This window comes from Castanea sativa, chromosome 12 (genome assembly GCF_040712315.1).
Source record: "Castanea sativa cultivar Marrone di Chiusa Pesio chromosome 12, ASM4071231v1".
NCBI classification, from domain to species: domain Eukaryota; kingdom Viridiplantae; phylum Streptophyta; class Magnoliopsida; order Fagales; family Fagaceae; genus Castanea; species Castanea sativa.
Window position 1 is genome coordinate 48,100,910 of NC_134024.1, and position 19,286 is coordinate 48,120,195.

Genomic DNA, 19,286 nt, shown 5'->3' on the forward strand with positions numbered 1-19,286 from the left:
GTTCATTATCACATCCATACGTTCCCTCATCTCTTGCATCTCGGCTGCTATGTGAGTTGGCAAAGTGTCCGCTACGAATGGCCGATTGGTCTTCTGCCGCTCGGGTCTAGTCGGAGCGTTGCTACCCTCTGGTCTTTCCGCGTTCCTCTCCTTTGGACTAGCACCTTCATGGTCTTCCTCTGGTGCGCTTGAGTGTGCATTCCTTTGCCGCAAGGTTTCTTCTAGATCATGATTCTGCTTGATTAGGCGTTCAACCGCCGCCGCGAGTATTTGGACTTGCCTCTCTAGGGTTTCGTACTTTCTACAAGAAATTGCATCAGCTTTTTTGAAAAAATGGCATGCACCCATCAATTTTTTCTTTTGCATCATGGCGGGAATCTTTTTACTTTTTAAAAATCGGCTGCCTGCACTTTTTGATTTTTCTCTGCTCCAAGTTTCCAGTAGTGCACTTGGAAACGTTGAAGGTAAACAAGAGAGTCAAACTTTTTCAAAGAAAAATTTAATGTGATGACGTGACAACTATAAAAGCTGAAGAGTATAAGAGATAAATTGTTTAGTCCCAACCCTCTTGCAGCGTGTAGTACCTTTTTTCAGACTTCAGGTGATCTACAGATAACCCATATTTAAATTTTTTTTATTTTATTTTAAATTTTTTATCTTAAGCCATCGATCGGGTCGGGTTCTACGGGTTTTTAACCATGAACCCGCTACCCGAACCTGTTGCAGCTTCTATAAAAAGAGACCCCTAGCTCTAGCAAAGAACATAATTAGTACTCCCATTAAATTTTTATTAACTTCTTTCATACCAAGGAAACCCTTGGCCTTAATATATCAGCCTTCGCTATAAAATGGAGGATGCGAGATATGAGAGGTTGAACCAGGCTTCTCTAGGGGGGGATATTTCTGTTTTTTACAACTTGATTAGGGAGAATGTAAAACTTTTGGAGCACATCGATGAGCTACCATTTGTTGAAACTCCTTTGCATCTGCTACGGAGACGCCTAGCCCATGCGCCATGGAGGTGCTAAGATTAAAGCCCTCGTTTGTCAGGAAGCTGAATCCAGATGGGCGTAGCCCCATTGACGTTGCTTTACTGAATGGGAAAACCCAGGTGGTGCGTTGGCTTCTAAAGGTTGATGGGGATCTTGTCCGTGTCAAAGGAAGAGAGGGTTGGACTCCTTTGCATACTGCAGCATCAACAGAGGATCGACCTGATCTATTGGATGAATTTCTAAAAGTCTGTCCTGATTCTATTGAAGATGTGACGATTAGAAATGAGACTGCTTTACATGTGGCGGTAAAATGCCAAAAGCTAAGGGCTTTTGAACACTTGGTGGAATGGCTCCGAGAAAACAAGTCTAATAAAACCATGTCATGGAAGAGGAAAATACTGAACTGGAAGGATGAGGAAGGCAACACTGTGTTGCACGTTGCCGCATCTACAAATCAGCCCCAGGCAAGCTCTCTCCTTTTCTCAGTTATTTACTAACCTGAAATTTGTGTTGTGAATGATATGTAGCAAGTGTCCTAGCCATTGCTATCCGGTATCCAATGATCAAAACCATAAATACACGTCAAAGATTTTAGAGCAGTGCTAATTATAAAATATTTTTTAGTACATATTTCAAAATTGACAAATTGAAATTTGTTTCTCATATGTATATGGATACGTACATACATAATTTTGATGTTTACCATTTAAAACTAGCCACCTGAATGTTATGAAAAAAATTTGCCAAAGAAAAAGTTGAGGGTATAGATTAATTTGAGTGTTTTGGCAACAGGTTTCTATTTTTTAAGAACCAAACCACTAGATTATTTTGGCAAAAAAGTCGTGGGTTAGATTTTGATGCTTATTTTGGAATCAAAAATATATATTCTTAAAAGAATTAGGAGTTTCAATTAATAAAATATAAGTTTATTTGTTTTTTTCAACACAATAATTATTACAATGAGGAATGATGGATTTGAATCTTGATTTTCTCCATTGGAAATAAAAAAAATACCAATTATAAAATATTATCATAACATATATAATTTTTCATTGTATGATTTTATTTTAATCACTAATTAGCCTTCACTCAAAATAAAATAAAATTTTGTTAGAAATTGTGAAATATTTTTTTTCCGTGTAATTATGCCATGTACTTGAAGGATCAACTATATTATCTTGTTATTTTCTTTTCTCAAGTATATATGTTTGAAAATTATTCATTTTTTATTAGTAGATAATTTTTTTAATCGAGGTTATTTTGCACAAATTTATTTTATCTTTTGTATTTAGTTAATATCAAATTAGTTATGACATTATTGCAGTTGAACTCTGGTTAGATCTCAAAGCTATCAACCTCTCCATTTTACAATTCTTTCAGAGATTTATGTTTTTTTTGGTCCTTGTTCTCATATTAACATTTGTAGCAAATAAAGTTAAAAAAAAATCATATAATATGGATACAAAATTAATGTGACTTTTCTTGTTCCCATTCAACTTCAAACAACCCTTTTCAGTTTTTAAACCGCATTTTACGTATTTCTATGCACTTTTTTATCATACGTATTTTCACAAATGCTTTCAAACAACACTTTTTTACCATCTCATTTATTTTTTCCTTAAAACATAAGATGAGGATGATGAGAGATGTGGGGATGGAATAGAAACAGTGATTCTTCTTTATTTATTATGTTTTTTGGGGTTTTATTTTTTTTGCAAAGAGTTTGGAATGGTTTGTCTGAATTTTGTAGAAGTTTGAGATAGAGTAACGGTAGAGATGGGTTTGTGGTTTTCCTTTGAATACTGGGGGCTTTTGAAAACTTGGATTGTTTTCTTATTTTGCAGCTGCGATTTCTTATCTTCTCAGGGTGGGGTTGTGGAGCTTAATTTCTTATCTTGTTTTTAATTTTGCTTGATCTAGCTACAGAGTTGTTGTGTATACAGATTGTTATTGGTCTCTTTTTTGTTTTACCTCTTAATTGTATACAACTCATAACTTTTAGAGTTTATACTTTATATTGTGCTACTTTTTGATCTTCTTTTCTTTGATTTTGTTTTGTTTTTGTTTTTTTTAAATGCTCGAACGGAAAAAGTAATAAGGTGGGGGCAATGTGCCAATTTTTAAACCACAAATAGACAATTTAAATTCAGGTTAAATCATATATGGGTAACCTGTAATTTGCCCAAAAGAAAATATATGTCTTAACAAATAATTTATCATTTGTTGCATTTTTGGTACGAGTAGCTGACTTTGGACTTTAAAGCTGAAAGGAAAATAAAAGCTCATTTTGTATAATTAGGAAATTTCAGTAACCTTCTTTTAAATAATTTCAAACATATTATACAAGAATAGAAAAATGTAAGATAATGTAGTTAATCCTTAAAATACTATAATATAATATATATATTTTTTAATTTAAAAATATATCTTCTTCTACTGGCGGAGCCAGGGGGAGCCATGGCCCCCTAGCTTTTTAAAATTTTCCTTAAGAGTAGGTAAAAACACGTAGCTTAAAAAGAAAATTTGCATACTGCCCCCTTGAAATTTCGAATTTTGCCTCTCAAAAGGTAAAATTTAGATCAAGAGATTAATTGTCTTCTTAAAAAAAAAAAATCATTATATTACTTTAGCTCTTGAAATTTTTAAGCAGTCCAGAAAACCCAAAGAACTAAGTTGGTACCAAAAGAATAAAATTTAATTAGTGCAAATAAGTACTATCCAAGTAATGGCCCATTCACCCTGGGCCCCTGGCTGTCCAAACACTAACAAGTAACAAAACGTCTCTTACTGTTGCTCTGTTTATGGTGTACTGCCTACAAACTTTTTATTATTATTTATAATCTACTGCTACAGAGTATAGACTAATGGTAAAAAAGTTAATGCATTTGGATTAACAAAAGGGGTGGTATCAACTATATATCAAGACTTGAACAATTCACATTGACGAGATTAGTGACGGTGTATCAGACTACATTATGCAGGCTGTGAGGCTGTTACTAGATTCTGGTGTTGATATAGATGCCAAGAATTTAGAGAATAACACAGCAGGGCCGCTGAGCAGAAGCAGGGAGATCAGTGAAATGTTACAGCGTGCTGAAGTTACTAAATGTGCACGTTACCTACCTTCCATAGTCTTATCTCTCGAGGAAAGACGATTACTCCAGGTTGATAAATGGGCGAAAATATCGGACGACAGGCGCAATGTGCTTTTGGTGGTTGCTACGTTGCTTATGACAGTGACTTATCAAGGACTACTGAGCCCTCCAGGGGGACTTTGGCAAGATGACTACAATCCAGGAAGCAATCTGCCCAATGCTACAATACGAGATTTCAGATATATAAATTACACTATTGTTGAAAACATCGCAGGGACAGCCATTGGCGTTAGAACTTACTATTTTTGGGTATTCCTGATAACAAATACTTTGACATTTATGCTCTCATACACAATAGTTCTTCTCGTCATTCCATCCGGGTATTTTATACTCCGCACAGCCCTTGGCTCCCTCTCTCTCTGCTATATTGCTTCGATGGCAATCATATTCCCGATTTATTTTTTATATACCTATGTTTTAACTTTTATGATTCTGTGTTCTGTTATTTACGCACTATCTTTATATGCAATACGGTCGAAGAGGATTGGACTCTTGAGACGCTGCATGTCTCTATGCTGATTCGTTCATGGAAGAAGAATTGATGGGAAAATGAAAATAAAGCCAAGCTTGGACCTGAATGCAATTGAAAATGTGTGCGTCAAGGTGTTTATTTTTACTTTGTAGGTGTAATCCTCGAATGTTATTTATATTTCAATATAGTTGTCTAATGGCCATCGGATTATTTATATAAGTTATGAATTTGTTATCAAGTTTGTAATTTAAATGTTGTTACATTTATGGCTTTAATTTGCATAAGCAAAGTAGTCTTTTTGCACGTGATTAAATAATTTCTGGTAATTGTCATTGATTGTTCTTATATTCCAAATCCCCTTTGGCCCTTTAAAGAATAAACTGTTTATTTTATTATTATTATTATTATTTGAGAAACAAATACACACACATAAAGGAGAGGGAACGAGGTTTTAACACAAAAACACACCACAACTCTACTAAAAAACTATGGTAACTCTTTAGGGAGGGTCTTCAAAGAATAAGCTAACGGTGAGTTAGTGGCTGAGGTTTTTTTTTTTTTTTTTTTTTTGAAAGCAAATACATTATATTTTAGTATTAATTATTAAATAAACTTGGTAGTAATATAGTTTATGAGTTGGCTATGGAGAAGCTTGGGTCCTCCATACTTTAAAATTTTATATGAAAATAAATATATAATTAAATAACGAAAGGAAAAGGTTTGGAAATGAATCTTTCAAATTAAAAGTGAATTTTAAAAATTTAACTGTTGAATTGCATGTTTATTATGTTCATAACCCACATGTCAAATTTTGACTTGCTATGGTAAATAATGCATTCATAAGGTCTTCTAATAAAATGATTTTTTTGTTTGTTTTTATATTATTTTTTCAATGTTCGATTACGACTCTACAAATGACCTAATTTTTTTTTTAAAAGATTGACTCGCATGAAAAGCAATTAATATTTAATGTAGACATAAAAGTGACAAAAGTGACGGTAGTGGTGGTGGTGGTAGCGTGTTAGAGTTAAAAGTAGTGTGGTGGTAGTGGCTGTAATTATGATGGTGTGCTGGTGGAGAATGCAATGGTGATTGTAGTAATGGAGATACTATTGATGGTGGCTGTGGAGGCCGTGTTGAAAATGGTGTTTATGTTGGTGACACAAAGTAATGATGGGGTGATCATCACTTGTGCCATCACCTAGAAAGCACCGTCATGGCTACAGGGGTGCCGTACCAACGTTCGATGCGGCCTGACGTAGGGTGCGGTAGGCGACGCCATTGTCGCATTAGATTTTTTTTTTCTTTTCTGGATAGCACCGATTTAGGTTGAATTAGATCGTATTGGTTGGCCGAAACCGACCGATTCAGCCCGTATCGGCCAATGCCGGCTTTGATTAGTCCAAAATTCAAGTAAAAATTATTTTAAAAAAAAGAGTGCAAAAACATCTTTAAACAAAAAACAAAAACAAAAAAAACCCAAAAATCATCACTACCTCCCTACCTCTTTGCTCTTTGCCTCTCTCTACTCTCTGCCCCTCTCCCTGTATTCTAATTTCAATGTTTTAGCTTCAAATTTATGGATTGAATTTAATTTATGAACATCATGTTTTAGTTATTATCTACTATCGCTCTTAAATTTGGTATATGTTTATATAATGTAAAAAAGTATGCTTAGCAATATATAGAAAATATAAATATAAATATTTTTTATAATTTTTTAATCACCATACTCGCACCTTATTTTTTTAAAAATTGCTGAGTCTTACATTCGCACTCAAATCCGGAAAAGCACCCGTACTTCATAGGTCATCACCTGGTGATGGCACAAGTGACCGATGGAAAACATTTTTCTCCACTTAAAAGCGAAGTGGTTTTCAACATCTTTGGAAAAAAAATGTTCCATCTCATTAGAGAATACTTTTTTGTCAATTGTATTTTATAATGTGTTATGAACCCATCAGTCTTATAATTCTGAGGCTGGAACTTTATAAGAATGGAAATTGACTAAAATAATGCATGCAAACAGTTAAAACATTTGAGAATATGTATGACCTGGTTCAGAAGTTGCCGACTTCCGAAATATCCAGTCCCCTGTTAAAGTGAGACAATTTAAATTAACTCGATTCCGTTTATATTATAATAGATATATCAGCCATGAATTTGAAAAAAAAAAAATGCAACTTCCTTGGCATACCAAGTACATTAATACATGACAGAAAACTTTTTGTACATTAATACATGACAGAAAACGTTTTGTTGGTGATCACATTACATGCACATATCAGATACAAGTGCCCAAATGCGTGCCCAGTTAATAGAAAACTTTTTGTTCTTAAGAGCTTGAAATTTTTATATATTATGCGATCACGTGAAACCAGCTATGATGATGATAAGTTTTATGGCCTCCCTTATGACTTTTTTTTTTTTTGCTTGCAATCCCTTATTACTTAACAATGGCCGTTGCAGAGATTAAAATGCACACATCCAAATTTTTATTTCTCTTGTGAAGATAATCTGTTTTACATGGTTAAGTGCTTATTAAAATGTTCTTTCTTTTCTTCTTATTATTTGTTCTTGTTCTTCTCTGGTTTCCTTCACAATCTAGCCTTGGTTCTCTTGTCATGAAAACAGGAGGAACTGGGCAAAAGAAAGCATTCAAGCATAGAATTTCATAATCATTTCAGGGTTGGAATGGGCGCTCTAATTGTTCTGTTTAGTAATTCCGGGGTTCCACTTTCCCCCACTTAATTATAAGTAATCAAACCAGAGTACCAGCACATATTATGCTAGCTAGGAGCTAGGGAATTTAATTTTGGGCTAAAAGGTTTTGAGAAAAGTCTTCATGGGAGTTTACAGTTAGACTATAGTTGATCTCTTTTAACCGGACAGTTTTTGTTGATATCACTTGTGAGTTTTGCTTTGGAACGAGATAAATAGGCGGATATAATAAATGAGAAAAGAAAAAACTGAAAGGAGCAAAGCACATTAATGAACTTATGAATCCAAAGAAACAATGAGCTCACTCACTCAATTCCTCTAAAAATGAAACCAGTGACAACTTGATGCTTAAAAAGTGAACTTGTAGCATTGGAATATTATGCAAAATCCAAACTGCAATAGTCAATGCCATCAATAGGACACAATGGTGGCTTAGGCCTTTGTGTCATACGTTACAATTCCATGACAATAATAATGATATTTTTATTTCGGCTTCAATTTTTCTTTTCTTTTTTTAAAAAGCTAATCCACTATGAACACAAATTTTTTGTCCCTCCGTATTCCAGTTCCTATAACAACTGCAAATTTCATGTCTATAATTTTTCTTTCTACATTTTAAAGTCTGGTTATTTATCTTCTCAAAAAAGAAAAAAAAAACTTTGGTTATTTATAAGTAAACAAAATTTAAAATGAATGAAATAGGTTGTGATTGGTGAAATATAAAATAGAACATAGAGAAATTTTATTCCTTAACAATGTTTTCAGCCAGGCAGAGTCAATAACAAAGGCAAAAACTTCAGGTTTGGATCCCATGATATTAGTAGGATCCCCAAGCAGTTTTCACTAAACTCATCTCAGGAAGGGATAGAGTGGCAGCTACACTTGACTCAAACCAACCTAGCTTCTCAATGAGTTTTTCAACCATGTAACCTGCTAAGAAGGAAATGCTAGAGACTCCGAGCCCAATCGCCAAGTAGTGCAATATATTTGTGATATAGTTGTACCACTCGGCTGGCTTTTGGATGTAAGTCTTCACAGTGGCAAGTAGTGTGATGCATAAAAGAGAAGCTGCTGCAACTGCTGCGAGCTTAAGTTCCCTATTGTCACTCTCATAAAATGAGAAGCCATAGACCACAGGAGGCACTAAGCCAAAAACAAGGAATGATAATATGGCAACTGAGGCATGCACAATGAAATTGCTTTTCTGCCCCAACACTTCTTGGTATCGTTCCACTTGTTCTTCTGCTCCATTCGATTTCAAGGTCACTCTAGATTCATCCTTCCTCAATTCCTTAAGCTGTAATTTTATAAAATTACTTCAAGATCAATAGGGCTATAAACTATACTTATAGAAACAAGTTTCACACCACATAACATACTTCAAATTATCAGCTAAATCTAAGACATGTTGTACAATATTTACATAAAATCTAATCAAGGTTTTTCTAATTGCATAACTTAATTCAAAAAATACAGTAATTGTTCTCTCGCACTTGTAAGTGTACACTCCGTATATACAACATCTACAATTTCACACATGATGTCTATATATATATATATATATATATATATTGATATTCATATTTAAAACGTGAAATGGGTGATGTGTATGTATGATGTACAATAAGAAGTGCCTAAGAATCAATGCCTTAAACCATATAGACAATTTATGTTAAGATTTGGAGAATATCTGAATGTATCATCAGAGGCATTACTGCAACTGTTTTGTTTATTGATCAAGTTTAAGGAGAAGTTTCTGGGGACAAAAATGAGAGGACCTTGTATGAATTGATGAATTGTTAGACTTGAAATGGAAGCTTTGACAAAAAAGTTATACACAAATAAAAAAACTCACATTATGACCAATGACGAAAAGTCCACCAATCAGGTTTGCCATTGCCAAGGCTATAATGCTCACTGCATTGAGGAAATAGTTAATAACTAAAACCAACATAAGTAAAATAGAAAAAGTTAACTGCCAGTAGTCTTCATAGCAAAAAGGAATGATAGGTTGGGGTAGATGATTCAATCACAAAACAAGAAGTTAAGATTAGCATGAGGCCCAAAAATGGGGTATGTAGATGATATATGCACCTATATGATTTTTTGTTTTTGTTTTGTTTATTTAAAATTTTAATAATAATGAATATAAATATTTTATTAAGTAAATAGGTTAATCTTCTTTTTTTTAAGTGAAAAATAAATAGGCTAATCCAATTACATTTGAAAATATAGAAGAGAAGAATAAAACTTAAGTAGTTCTTTAGGTTCTGTACCTTTAACTTCTCTAATTAAATTTCTCAAAAAAAAAAAAAAAAATTCTCCTATTAAATCCAAGTATATAATTATATTAAATTATATTGTTTTTATTATATTGGTCAATGCAGCCATTTGATTAGAAGTTGGTGTTGGGGAGAGAAACACATTGAGAAGACTTTAATTGAGTAGATAATATAACATATAAAAACACATTTAACTTGGAAGTTGGTGTTGGGGAGAGAAACACATTGTGAAGATTTTAATTGAGTAGTTAATATAACATATAAAAACACATTTAACCCAAAAAGCCTAAACCCATTGAGTATTGGTTCAAATATGTTATATTAACTACTATTTTTTTTTCTCAAAAAAAAAAAAAACTATTTTTTTTTTCATTTTTTTCATTAGTATCTAATATGAAAGTTTACTGCTTAACCAACCACATTACTCACATGTTGAATATTCCAATTGTTGGAAATTTAATCTTGTATTTAAGCCAAGAAATAGTTCAATTTAATTATAAACTAAAAACGATGGCCAACTATGTTAAATAAACACATTAGCTAAAATTTTCTCAAAAAAAAAAAGAAAAAAAAAGACATTAGCTAAAATGATAGTCACATGGCAGAATATGACAGATTTAATCAACTCTATGCCAAATCATTATATTTGAAATGTCCTAAAATCACACAGAAAGTAGTTGCAATTGTTTCATATATTGAGGATTTAAAAAATATATATATATATATATGTGTATATATATATTACTACTACTACTACAAAAGAAGAGTGAAACAAAGTAAAAATTCTGTTGACAAGCACTTACTTGTAGCTGCATCAGCACTGGCTGCAGATGTCACAACACCTAAACTTGTGATTGATTCATTTAAACCACCGAATATGATACTTTTCAGGATTTCACGCTTTATAGCACCAGGTGAGGGTGGCGATGATGGTGGAGGTGGATTTGTTATTGGATCTTTTGGTTCCATGAGAACAAAATATAATGAGATATAACAATTTACTAGAATCATTGCAAATTTCAGTTTAACAATAAAACCAGTTTGATGTGTTCTAGATTTTTTGGAAGAAAAGATCATATTATGAATGGTTTTCATAAGAGGCAAAGATTGACTGAATCTGAATTATAAAAAGAAGCATTATTAGTTTACCGTATTTATCAAGAAAAATTGCATTCACCTTCTTTGAGTTTTTCTATTATTACACTTACCTCCCTTGTAGTTTTTTATTTTTCATTCTTTTTTAAAGGTTTCTAAGAACCTGTTTAAAGCAATTCAAGAGAGGTCGGTGTAATAGTTTTTATTTTAAGGTAGAAATGTCTCATTCCCAACTAGAAGGGTGTTGAGAGTAATAAAGGTTTCATCTGAAAGCACAAAGCCCCTTTAAGGTTTTGAATGTAACACCAACCCCTTGGAATTGTTTTTATATGTAAATTGTTAATCATAGAACACTTAACCTCTTGAATTAAAAAGAAAAAAAAAAAAAAACCACTTGGGATTTTTTTAGTGTAAGACAAACCCCTGTGTGGTATTGTTTTATTTAAAAATGTAGCTTCAAATATGACTTGTGTCGTTACATGAGTAATGTAGCTTTAAATTGTGGATCTTTTTGTTGAAAATACCCGAAAGTGTCAATTGACATGCAAGGCTCAGAGCTGGCTCAACCATATAGACAACTTCGACCATTAGCTAAGGCTTCCAAATAAAAGAGGCACCCTCTATTAACTAATTAATACTCCGTATAATATAATATATTATATTTATTTTTCTTTGCATTTCAATTAAGGTTGCTTCACCATTCACCAATCTATTGGTCAATAAAATGCATGGTCTACTAATTAAAAAGGCCCCGCGGTGTCCAAAACACATAAGCATTGGTATTTTTTTAATTTAATTTAATTTTTTGTTTTTAAATGTTTCGTCACACATTTACACATTTGTACCTATTATCACATCACATCATTTTGAACAAAACTTATCACATTCTCTACCGTCTACACACGTAATTGGTTTACACATTCTCTGTACCTATTATCACGGTGGGTTGACGTTGTATATGACATATCAATCCGCTTTTGTTATTTAATTACAATTGTTTTTATAATTTAATTATTTTTTAAAAATAACAATCTAATTAGTTTTAATTTTTTCCCCATTTGTACCGGTCAATTTTTTACCTTGCTAATAACATAATAGAGCCGGTCCTTTTTATTCTAAGTAGGTTATTTAATTTGTATATTTTGGGTAACATATCTTATTATAGTTGCATCTACAAAAAGAGGCTTTTTAAAATTAAAATAAATAAAAACCTATTTAAAAAATTGACTACGTCGTAAGAAATATTAAATGGATTAGTCATATTATCAATTGAAAAGGAAATGTTAGCAAGACTTGAATACAAAAAATTAATTAGTAATAGCACATCTCAAAAAAAAAAAAAATAGATTTTAAACTTAAAAGAATACGGTATATATTTAAATATAAAAAATACACATCTTAAAGTCAGGCTCTTGGCTTACCCTGTATCCTGTTGTTCTTATAGAAGGAAAAGGTGCAATTTAAGCTAAAGTTTATTGTTGGATTTCACTTGATTTCAAAACTAAACATCACTATTCTAGTCATAGTTGATAATGTACAATCTCATCAGTCCTCCTGGTCAAGATTCCCCCATCCCCAAATTAAATAAAACGTCATAATCCTTCATCATATAAGTGCGGCTTGAGTATTCACAGAACTAATAGAAATTTCCTAAATTTATGAAAACATAACATTGGCGATTATTCTGAAATAAAATAAATATTAGAGAAAATGTAATACCTGGTTCAGGGCCAAAGATCCATTCACCTGTTAAAGTGAAGAGTGTGAGACCTCTATTACGATAGATAAGCCAATGTCATTCATGAAATACATGAGATTTGAGAAGTGAATCATTTATGGTAACATCTCATCACATGACAATTCTTGAAAAGTTGGGATACAAAACATGGCTTGGATACATTAATTAATTAATCAATCAGATATATACCTTTAGGCTTTAGCTATACTCTATTTATTTATAAACATTTTTTTAAGTTCATTATAAGTGTATGTTTAAAATAAACATAACTATCAAAATCAAAATCTTTACAATTACAAACATACATAAAAATAAACTTAAGGATTTTTTTTTAATATAATTATTTTCCCTCCCAAGATACAAAAACATTTATTTAGGAATTAGAAGTATCCTTGCACCTCAGTCTATATGACACGGACACGTTTCCATCGTGCACTGCCAAGTGGGGAGGTCTTGGAGTTTTTGTTCTTGTTTTTGTTTATGTTTTTTTGGAGAAGAAGACAGAAGAATATGTAATACACATCCAGTTCAAAAAAATATATTAGAAATATATATATATATATATATATATATATATATATATATATATATTTGCATCAATATTATATAAGCATCATGTGTGAACACAACACAGCCAACAGCGGTTGATTACAGCTGCAGGTAAACAAAACATGCAAAAAAAGTTTTTCCAAGAAGGTTAGAATGAAAAATAACCTAGTGGTTTGAGGAATTCGAAGCATGTTGGGCACTTGATCACTTCTTCACTACGAATAAGGACCTTGTCGATGCAAACTTTACAATTAGGGCAGTAGAATTCGTGTTTGCTAGGTTTCTTGTAGAGCTTTTCAAGATACAGTTCTGTCTCTGTCTCTTTCAGTTCACTTTCTTCAATTTTCATAGATGAGAGCGTGAACTTCTGGGCAAGATCCAATGAGTTTTACAAGATTGGGATGCTTCAACTTACTCAACACATTAACCTGATTATTTACAATGTGAAACTTGTAAGCAAATTGTTGAATGTTTCAAATTATCAACTACTGAATAAACTATGGAGACACTCACAAGATCATAGAAAAATGAGCTTTTACTACGTCTATTGTGACAGAAAACTTAATTATAAGGAACCTTATTTGCAACAATTTTCATTGTGTTTATCTTTATTAAAATACTGGTTAAATAGTTGACTTCATTATTTGTTACATAGTTAAAATTTTAAAACAAGTGGTTATTTATTATGGTATGAAAGTAGAAGATTATAAATATTTGAATCTTGTCCAGAAAATTCTATTAATAGTCTAATTGCAACAATTTTATTTATTTTCAGCTCCTCAGTTTTGTCACAAGCGAAAGACATGCTATCCATCTACATGATTGAGAATCAATACTATTATAATGAAAACAATTTATATATATATATATATATATATATATATATATATATATATATATATATATATACTGGTGCAAGAATTAAATTAATTATACCTAAATTTTTGGAGAGATATTTTGATGTGAAGCATATTCAGCAAAGGTGGTGATCTCAGGGCTGTTTGGCATTGTTGTTTAAACAATAGTTTTCAGTGTTTAAATAACAATGACACTTTTGACACGTATTTATATAACACTCAAACATGTATTTTCAAAACACTAAAAACTAAATAATAATACTTAAACATTGTTACCAAATAGGTCCTGAAGTTGCTGCAATCCTAATTTTCTCAAATACTAGCCCAAAATCTTTAAGTGAGTACTTGAAGTCATGGATGGGAGATCCAAGTGCAGTACATCACAATAACTGAATAAGTCTTTGGATAATGTTAGTAAGTTTGGAGCTTCTTTGGATAATGTTAGAAATTTTACTAGGAATATGGTTATTCAATTTGTAAAATTCTATCTTAATAGTAGATGTGTTTTGGCATTAAGGGTTGCTAGGTTAAATCCCTCCGGTGTTTTTATTTTGAAATCTATATTCTATTAGTTTTTCCTAGGTCACTATAATATTGTTGTTTTTATCCTTGCACAAGACTGGTTATTGTTTGACACTAAGGACATGCATAATTGGATTAAGTATATATTTGGATTTAAAACTTGGTTAACAGGGTCTAAAACCAAATAAGACAATAACCAACTAGACTGAACATACGCATATGTAAAAATCAAGACAATATAATACATTTGGGCATCTATTCGTATAGAACTGAAATGCGTCAAATATGCCAATTGCACTCAAGCAAACAGTGGTTAGTGATTTAAATAATTTACATTTATTTAATTGCACCATTTAACTATATATCATTGTGAACAACAATAACTATGCCTTAGTTTTAAAATTTTTAGAGTTAGATTATGGATTCTCAACGAACTAAAGGTTACAAGTTTTTTTTTCCACCATTCTATTAAATTTGAAGTCATACTAATTTTTGTAACTTTTTTTTGTTGATAGGTTATTTTTTACTACCTATAAAAAGTGCTAAAATAGAGAAACTTCTACTATTAAATAGGTAATGTTTAAACCATCATACCTCCTGATGAAATTCAGAGGGCCCTTGTGAACTTCCGGGTAGTAGGACTTTTATAGCTACCTGGGTGCAACGCAGGAAACATTTAAAGATGTTCCCATATCCTCCTTGTCCAATTATTAGGGATGGATCAAAGTTTCGCGTTGCTTCTTTTATCTCTGAGAACGTGAACTCACTGAAGAATTGAGGCATGCATGTGCATGAGGCCACTACTCCTTGCTTTCTTCTCAGCTCTTCAACTTCTTTCAGTGCAGTGTCACGTTCCATTTGCATCTCATCCCTTTCTCTTTTATAAATTTGTGATAGTTCCAAAACATACATAATTCTCATCTCCAACCCCTTTACAGATTGATCCAAAACAGATTCTTTCACTTGGCTCTCAAATAATGATCTTTGCTTTTGGGAAATCTGGAGTTCTCTCATGACTTGGTCTCTCTCATGCTTCACCTTTCCAAGTTCTGCTCTCTGTTTTGCTAGTACTTTCTCCATTTCTTTTTTGCATTTCAAATCCTCAGCGTATAAACTTTCAGATTCTTTAAACTGTAAATTGAATTAAATATTCACAATTTAATGTTTTGGGTTTTCACTTGTTGATCTATCTACAATATATAGAACAACTTTAAAAGTTAAATTTAATATACCTAATAAATCACTATAAAGTTAAGAAAAAATCACTAAATATATGTGGCGATTGATTAAAACACTTCAATCACCGGAAAAATCAGCTACCTAATTGAGAAAATGTTAGAAAATGGTTATTTGCAAGTGTTTGGGTGGTCAATTTTGGATCCAAGTTGGGTCAAGTTCTTCATAAGGAGATTAATGTCATGCGGTCATTTGCCAAAAAAAAAAAAAAAAAAAAGTGAATCATAAAATGGCTCTTAAAGTGCCCGTTTAAACATAGTTTAAAGAAGTAAAATCTTTGAGACTCACATAAAAAAGAAATTGTACATTTCATGAGTTTATATACTCATGGGTGCGAGTCCATATGAATTGCCCATATTAAATAAATTTTTATTATTTTATTTAAGTGTTTTTTTATTGCATAGTATTTTTTTTTTTATATTCTTAAATGATAGTTCCTGATGATAGCTCTTTATCATTAGATCAAAACACTAATCAGTTTTTGGTGTAGATGAGGATTGAATCTCAAATCTCTTATACAACCATCAGAGACTTTACCAGTTGAGCTAACTAGAACTCATATATTCTTGAACATTATATCGGTTCATGTTGCAACTTTTTTAAAATAGTGCTAGTGTGTTTATAATAGTGAGTCCCTCATTCCATTTAGGTAGCTTTTACCTGGGATTAATTTTCATGCATAGAGTCTTAGAAAGAAAAATAGACAGTTTTGCTCGCCAAGGGTTCAGATTATTTGTGCTTCTTCCCTGTTTGGTGTGATCATTGTATTCTGAGAAACAGGAGAAACTCAATTTAAATTAACATTTTGGATATACAGGAATTTTTTTTTTGGAGTGATATTTTGGATATTTATTACAAATTTTATGATATATGTTTTATAAATTAACATGTCATTAATCACGAAAAAACAATTCAATCATTCATATATATTTAAGCTCTTTGAGGTAAAATTTGTATTAATTTAGCATTTCTCTTTTTCGTGTATGGTCATTTATAATAGTATAAGTGTTAAATTACCGATTGTCCCAAAAGCTTAAGCTGTTAGGAAACTGTAAGTTTAATTACTTAACTATAATTCTAACACTCCTCCTCACTTGTAGGCCTAAACTTCCCCTTAATAAGTGGGGGCCCAACAAGTGGATATTTGACATTTTAAATGGGTACTATGTCAAATTACTGATTGTCCTAAAAGCTTAATCTATTAGGAAATATTAAGTTTAATCACTTAACCATAATTCTAACAATAAGTTATTAGAAATTAGTCATGTTACACTAGGATTTAGTTAGAGATTCAAGCTCGAAACTCAATATTGGCAGTTATTGATGCACTTTTAAACCTACAAAAGAAACTATAAGACTCAAATCTAAGAAGGAAAGCGCGAATAATAATCATGTGTTTGGCTAGAGAATTTGGAATCGAAATTTGGGGAATGGATTTTAATAATTCCTTCGTTTGAAGATATTGCAAATTTAACAACGGAAAATAATTCTGGGATTTGCAGGTTACAAATTCTGGATTTATATCCTATTAAGATAGGCGTAATTTGAAAAATTTGCTGAATGCAGGATTTGCTTTTGAGTGCAACAAGTCCGTATTGCCTTCTTCAAGTGTTACCAACCCAAATGGCCACTATTTATTACAGTTATCTAGCCATCTAATTCCTACTTATTGCCAGCTGTTTTAGCAAAAATTATTAGGTGCTCTCAGAGCATAATGACTTAGTACAGGCTGCAAATAATTAGCTATATTTAGGGATGGCTCTATAGCCACAAATAACATCACTTTTTTACATATCTTTAATAATTTGGCACCTAGATTTTGTTATGAAAGTGTTGTGTCAGTAGCTCTACTCTGAAAATTGTTGCTTCGTTTTTAAAAATAAATAAATAAATAAACATTCTCTCTGAACTCTGGCTTACTTTGCCATTGGTTGCGGAAAGAAATTGTTTTTCCTTGCACTTTTCTTCTTCATTAGCAAAAAATTACACCACTTTTAGCACACAAAAATTACAACACTATTGATCCTCTTAGAAAAAATTCCTGGAACCATCACTGGCAAGATCAGATTACAAGCTTTCAAGTATAACCATTTTTACAAGCTGTCTGTTGTTACATTTACACGTAAATGATATCAAGCAATACAATACAAATCAAGCTTACACCCTTTCTATTAAAGCTAGTTGTCACACTTATTGTCTCAAAAAACAAATCATGGCTTAATCTTTTTTTTTAATGAAAAAAAAAGGAAGAGGGCGCGACTAATGTTGCAATCCTATCTAGGCGTGACTATAGTAGTACCCTACCCATTAGGTCCAAGGCCTTATTGGGGTACAGGGGGACCGTAGTGAGCCATAACTTCTCAACTTCATGAGAGACATTAGTAAACCTTGAGCTGCTGAGGTGACTAACGTGGCAATCATGGTTTAACCTTTCTATCACTAGTAATGTGGGTGCCATATCGTACGCATACCATTATTATGGGCTAGCATGGGGACCATGAATTAATTTTTCCGTGTGCTTTCAACGGTTCACACCACTACCTAACTTATTGACTAATAAATTAAAATATATATAAAAAAATAGGTTGTCAAAGTGGTTCTCCTTCATTTTTTTTTATTTTTTATTTTTATTTTTATACAAGATAGAATTCTACTTTAGCCTATCTAAGTGTATATGTTTGTGAAGCTCCCTCCTGGAGACTTGAACCCTGGCCCTTGCCCCTACACCCTACAAACACTTGTACTTGTAAAGTGACCATCGCATCAAGGGTGTGCAGTGGTCAAAGTGGTTCTCCTAGTACTTAAAAAAACAGTACTTAATACAAAATTTACCATTTAATTTCCACAACTTGTTTGTTGAGGTAATAGATGGACAACATCACTTTTTACATAAAAGTACTGCTAATATATTTTTTATCATACATCAATCACAATTTGTCATCTTAGTAATTATAGAAAAGTGGTTAAATTTTTTAGGGCAAACTCACCCACCTTTGGTTTGACCGAAATTTAAGTTACCTACCTGTGGTTTGAAATTTGAAACTTTACCCATCCGAGATTAGTGCAGTCAGATTTCCTTAATCCAACCCTGTTAGAAACATGGCTAAATATGTTATTTTGCTTGACCTTTATATTTTTCTCCTCCAAAAACACAAAAAACATAAAAATACAAGATCAAATAAGATAAAAAAGAATCCAGCAGAACACTTGCATTATAGGATTTTAAACTAGAGGTAGGCAACTTAAATTTTGGTCAAACCTTACATGGGTAAAGTGTCAAATTTTAAACACAGGTAGGTAATTTAAATTTCAGCTAAACCACAGCTAAACCTTACATGAGTTAGTTTTCATGAATGTAATGATGTATACGGTGCCACCTGATTTAAAATTTTATTATACCAAATAGAGGATAACTGATTTTAAATGATTTGACACTATAATCACCCTTAGATTTGTCAATTACCAAGTCTTTAACGTAAAATGGAGAGTCATGGGGAGAGTTGGATAGAAAAAGACTTACAGAATTGAGTCTAATAAGACCAAACAAACTTAATTTACATTATTGATTTTTTATTAGTTTTAGTAAAAAAATATTTGAATTACAGAAATAAAAATGCAGAGTTTAGACAATATATTTATGCACTTTACTCTATCTGAAGCGATACTA

The 19,286-nt window shown here is 32.0% G+C and overlaps 1 protein-coding gene and 1 pseudogene across 1 annotated transcript; one reads left to right on the plus strand and one right to left on the minus strand.

Annotated features, from left to right (window-relative positions):
• The first annotated feature begins 848 nt into the window (after positions 1-848).
• Positions 849-4,689, plus strand: LOC142620813 (ankyrin repeat-containing protein BDA1-like; annotated as a pseudogene).
• A 3,468-nt stretch (positions 4,690-8,157) lies between these two features.
• Positions 8,158-10,682, minus strand: LOC142620814 (membrane protein of ER body-like protein). The gene is made up of 3 exons (XM_075794119.1): positions 10,426-10,682; positions 9,196-9,257; positions 8,158-8,637 (listed from the first exon to the last, which is right to left on the minus strand). The coding sequence occupies exons 1-3, from the start codon at positions 10,631-10,633 to the stop codon at positions 8,158-8,160; spliced, it is 750 nt and encodes a 249-aa protein (XP_075650234.1). The 5' UTR covers positions 10,634-10,682.
• Between the last annotated feature and the right edge of the window lie 8,604 nt (positions 10,683-19,286).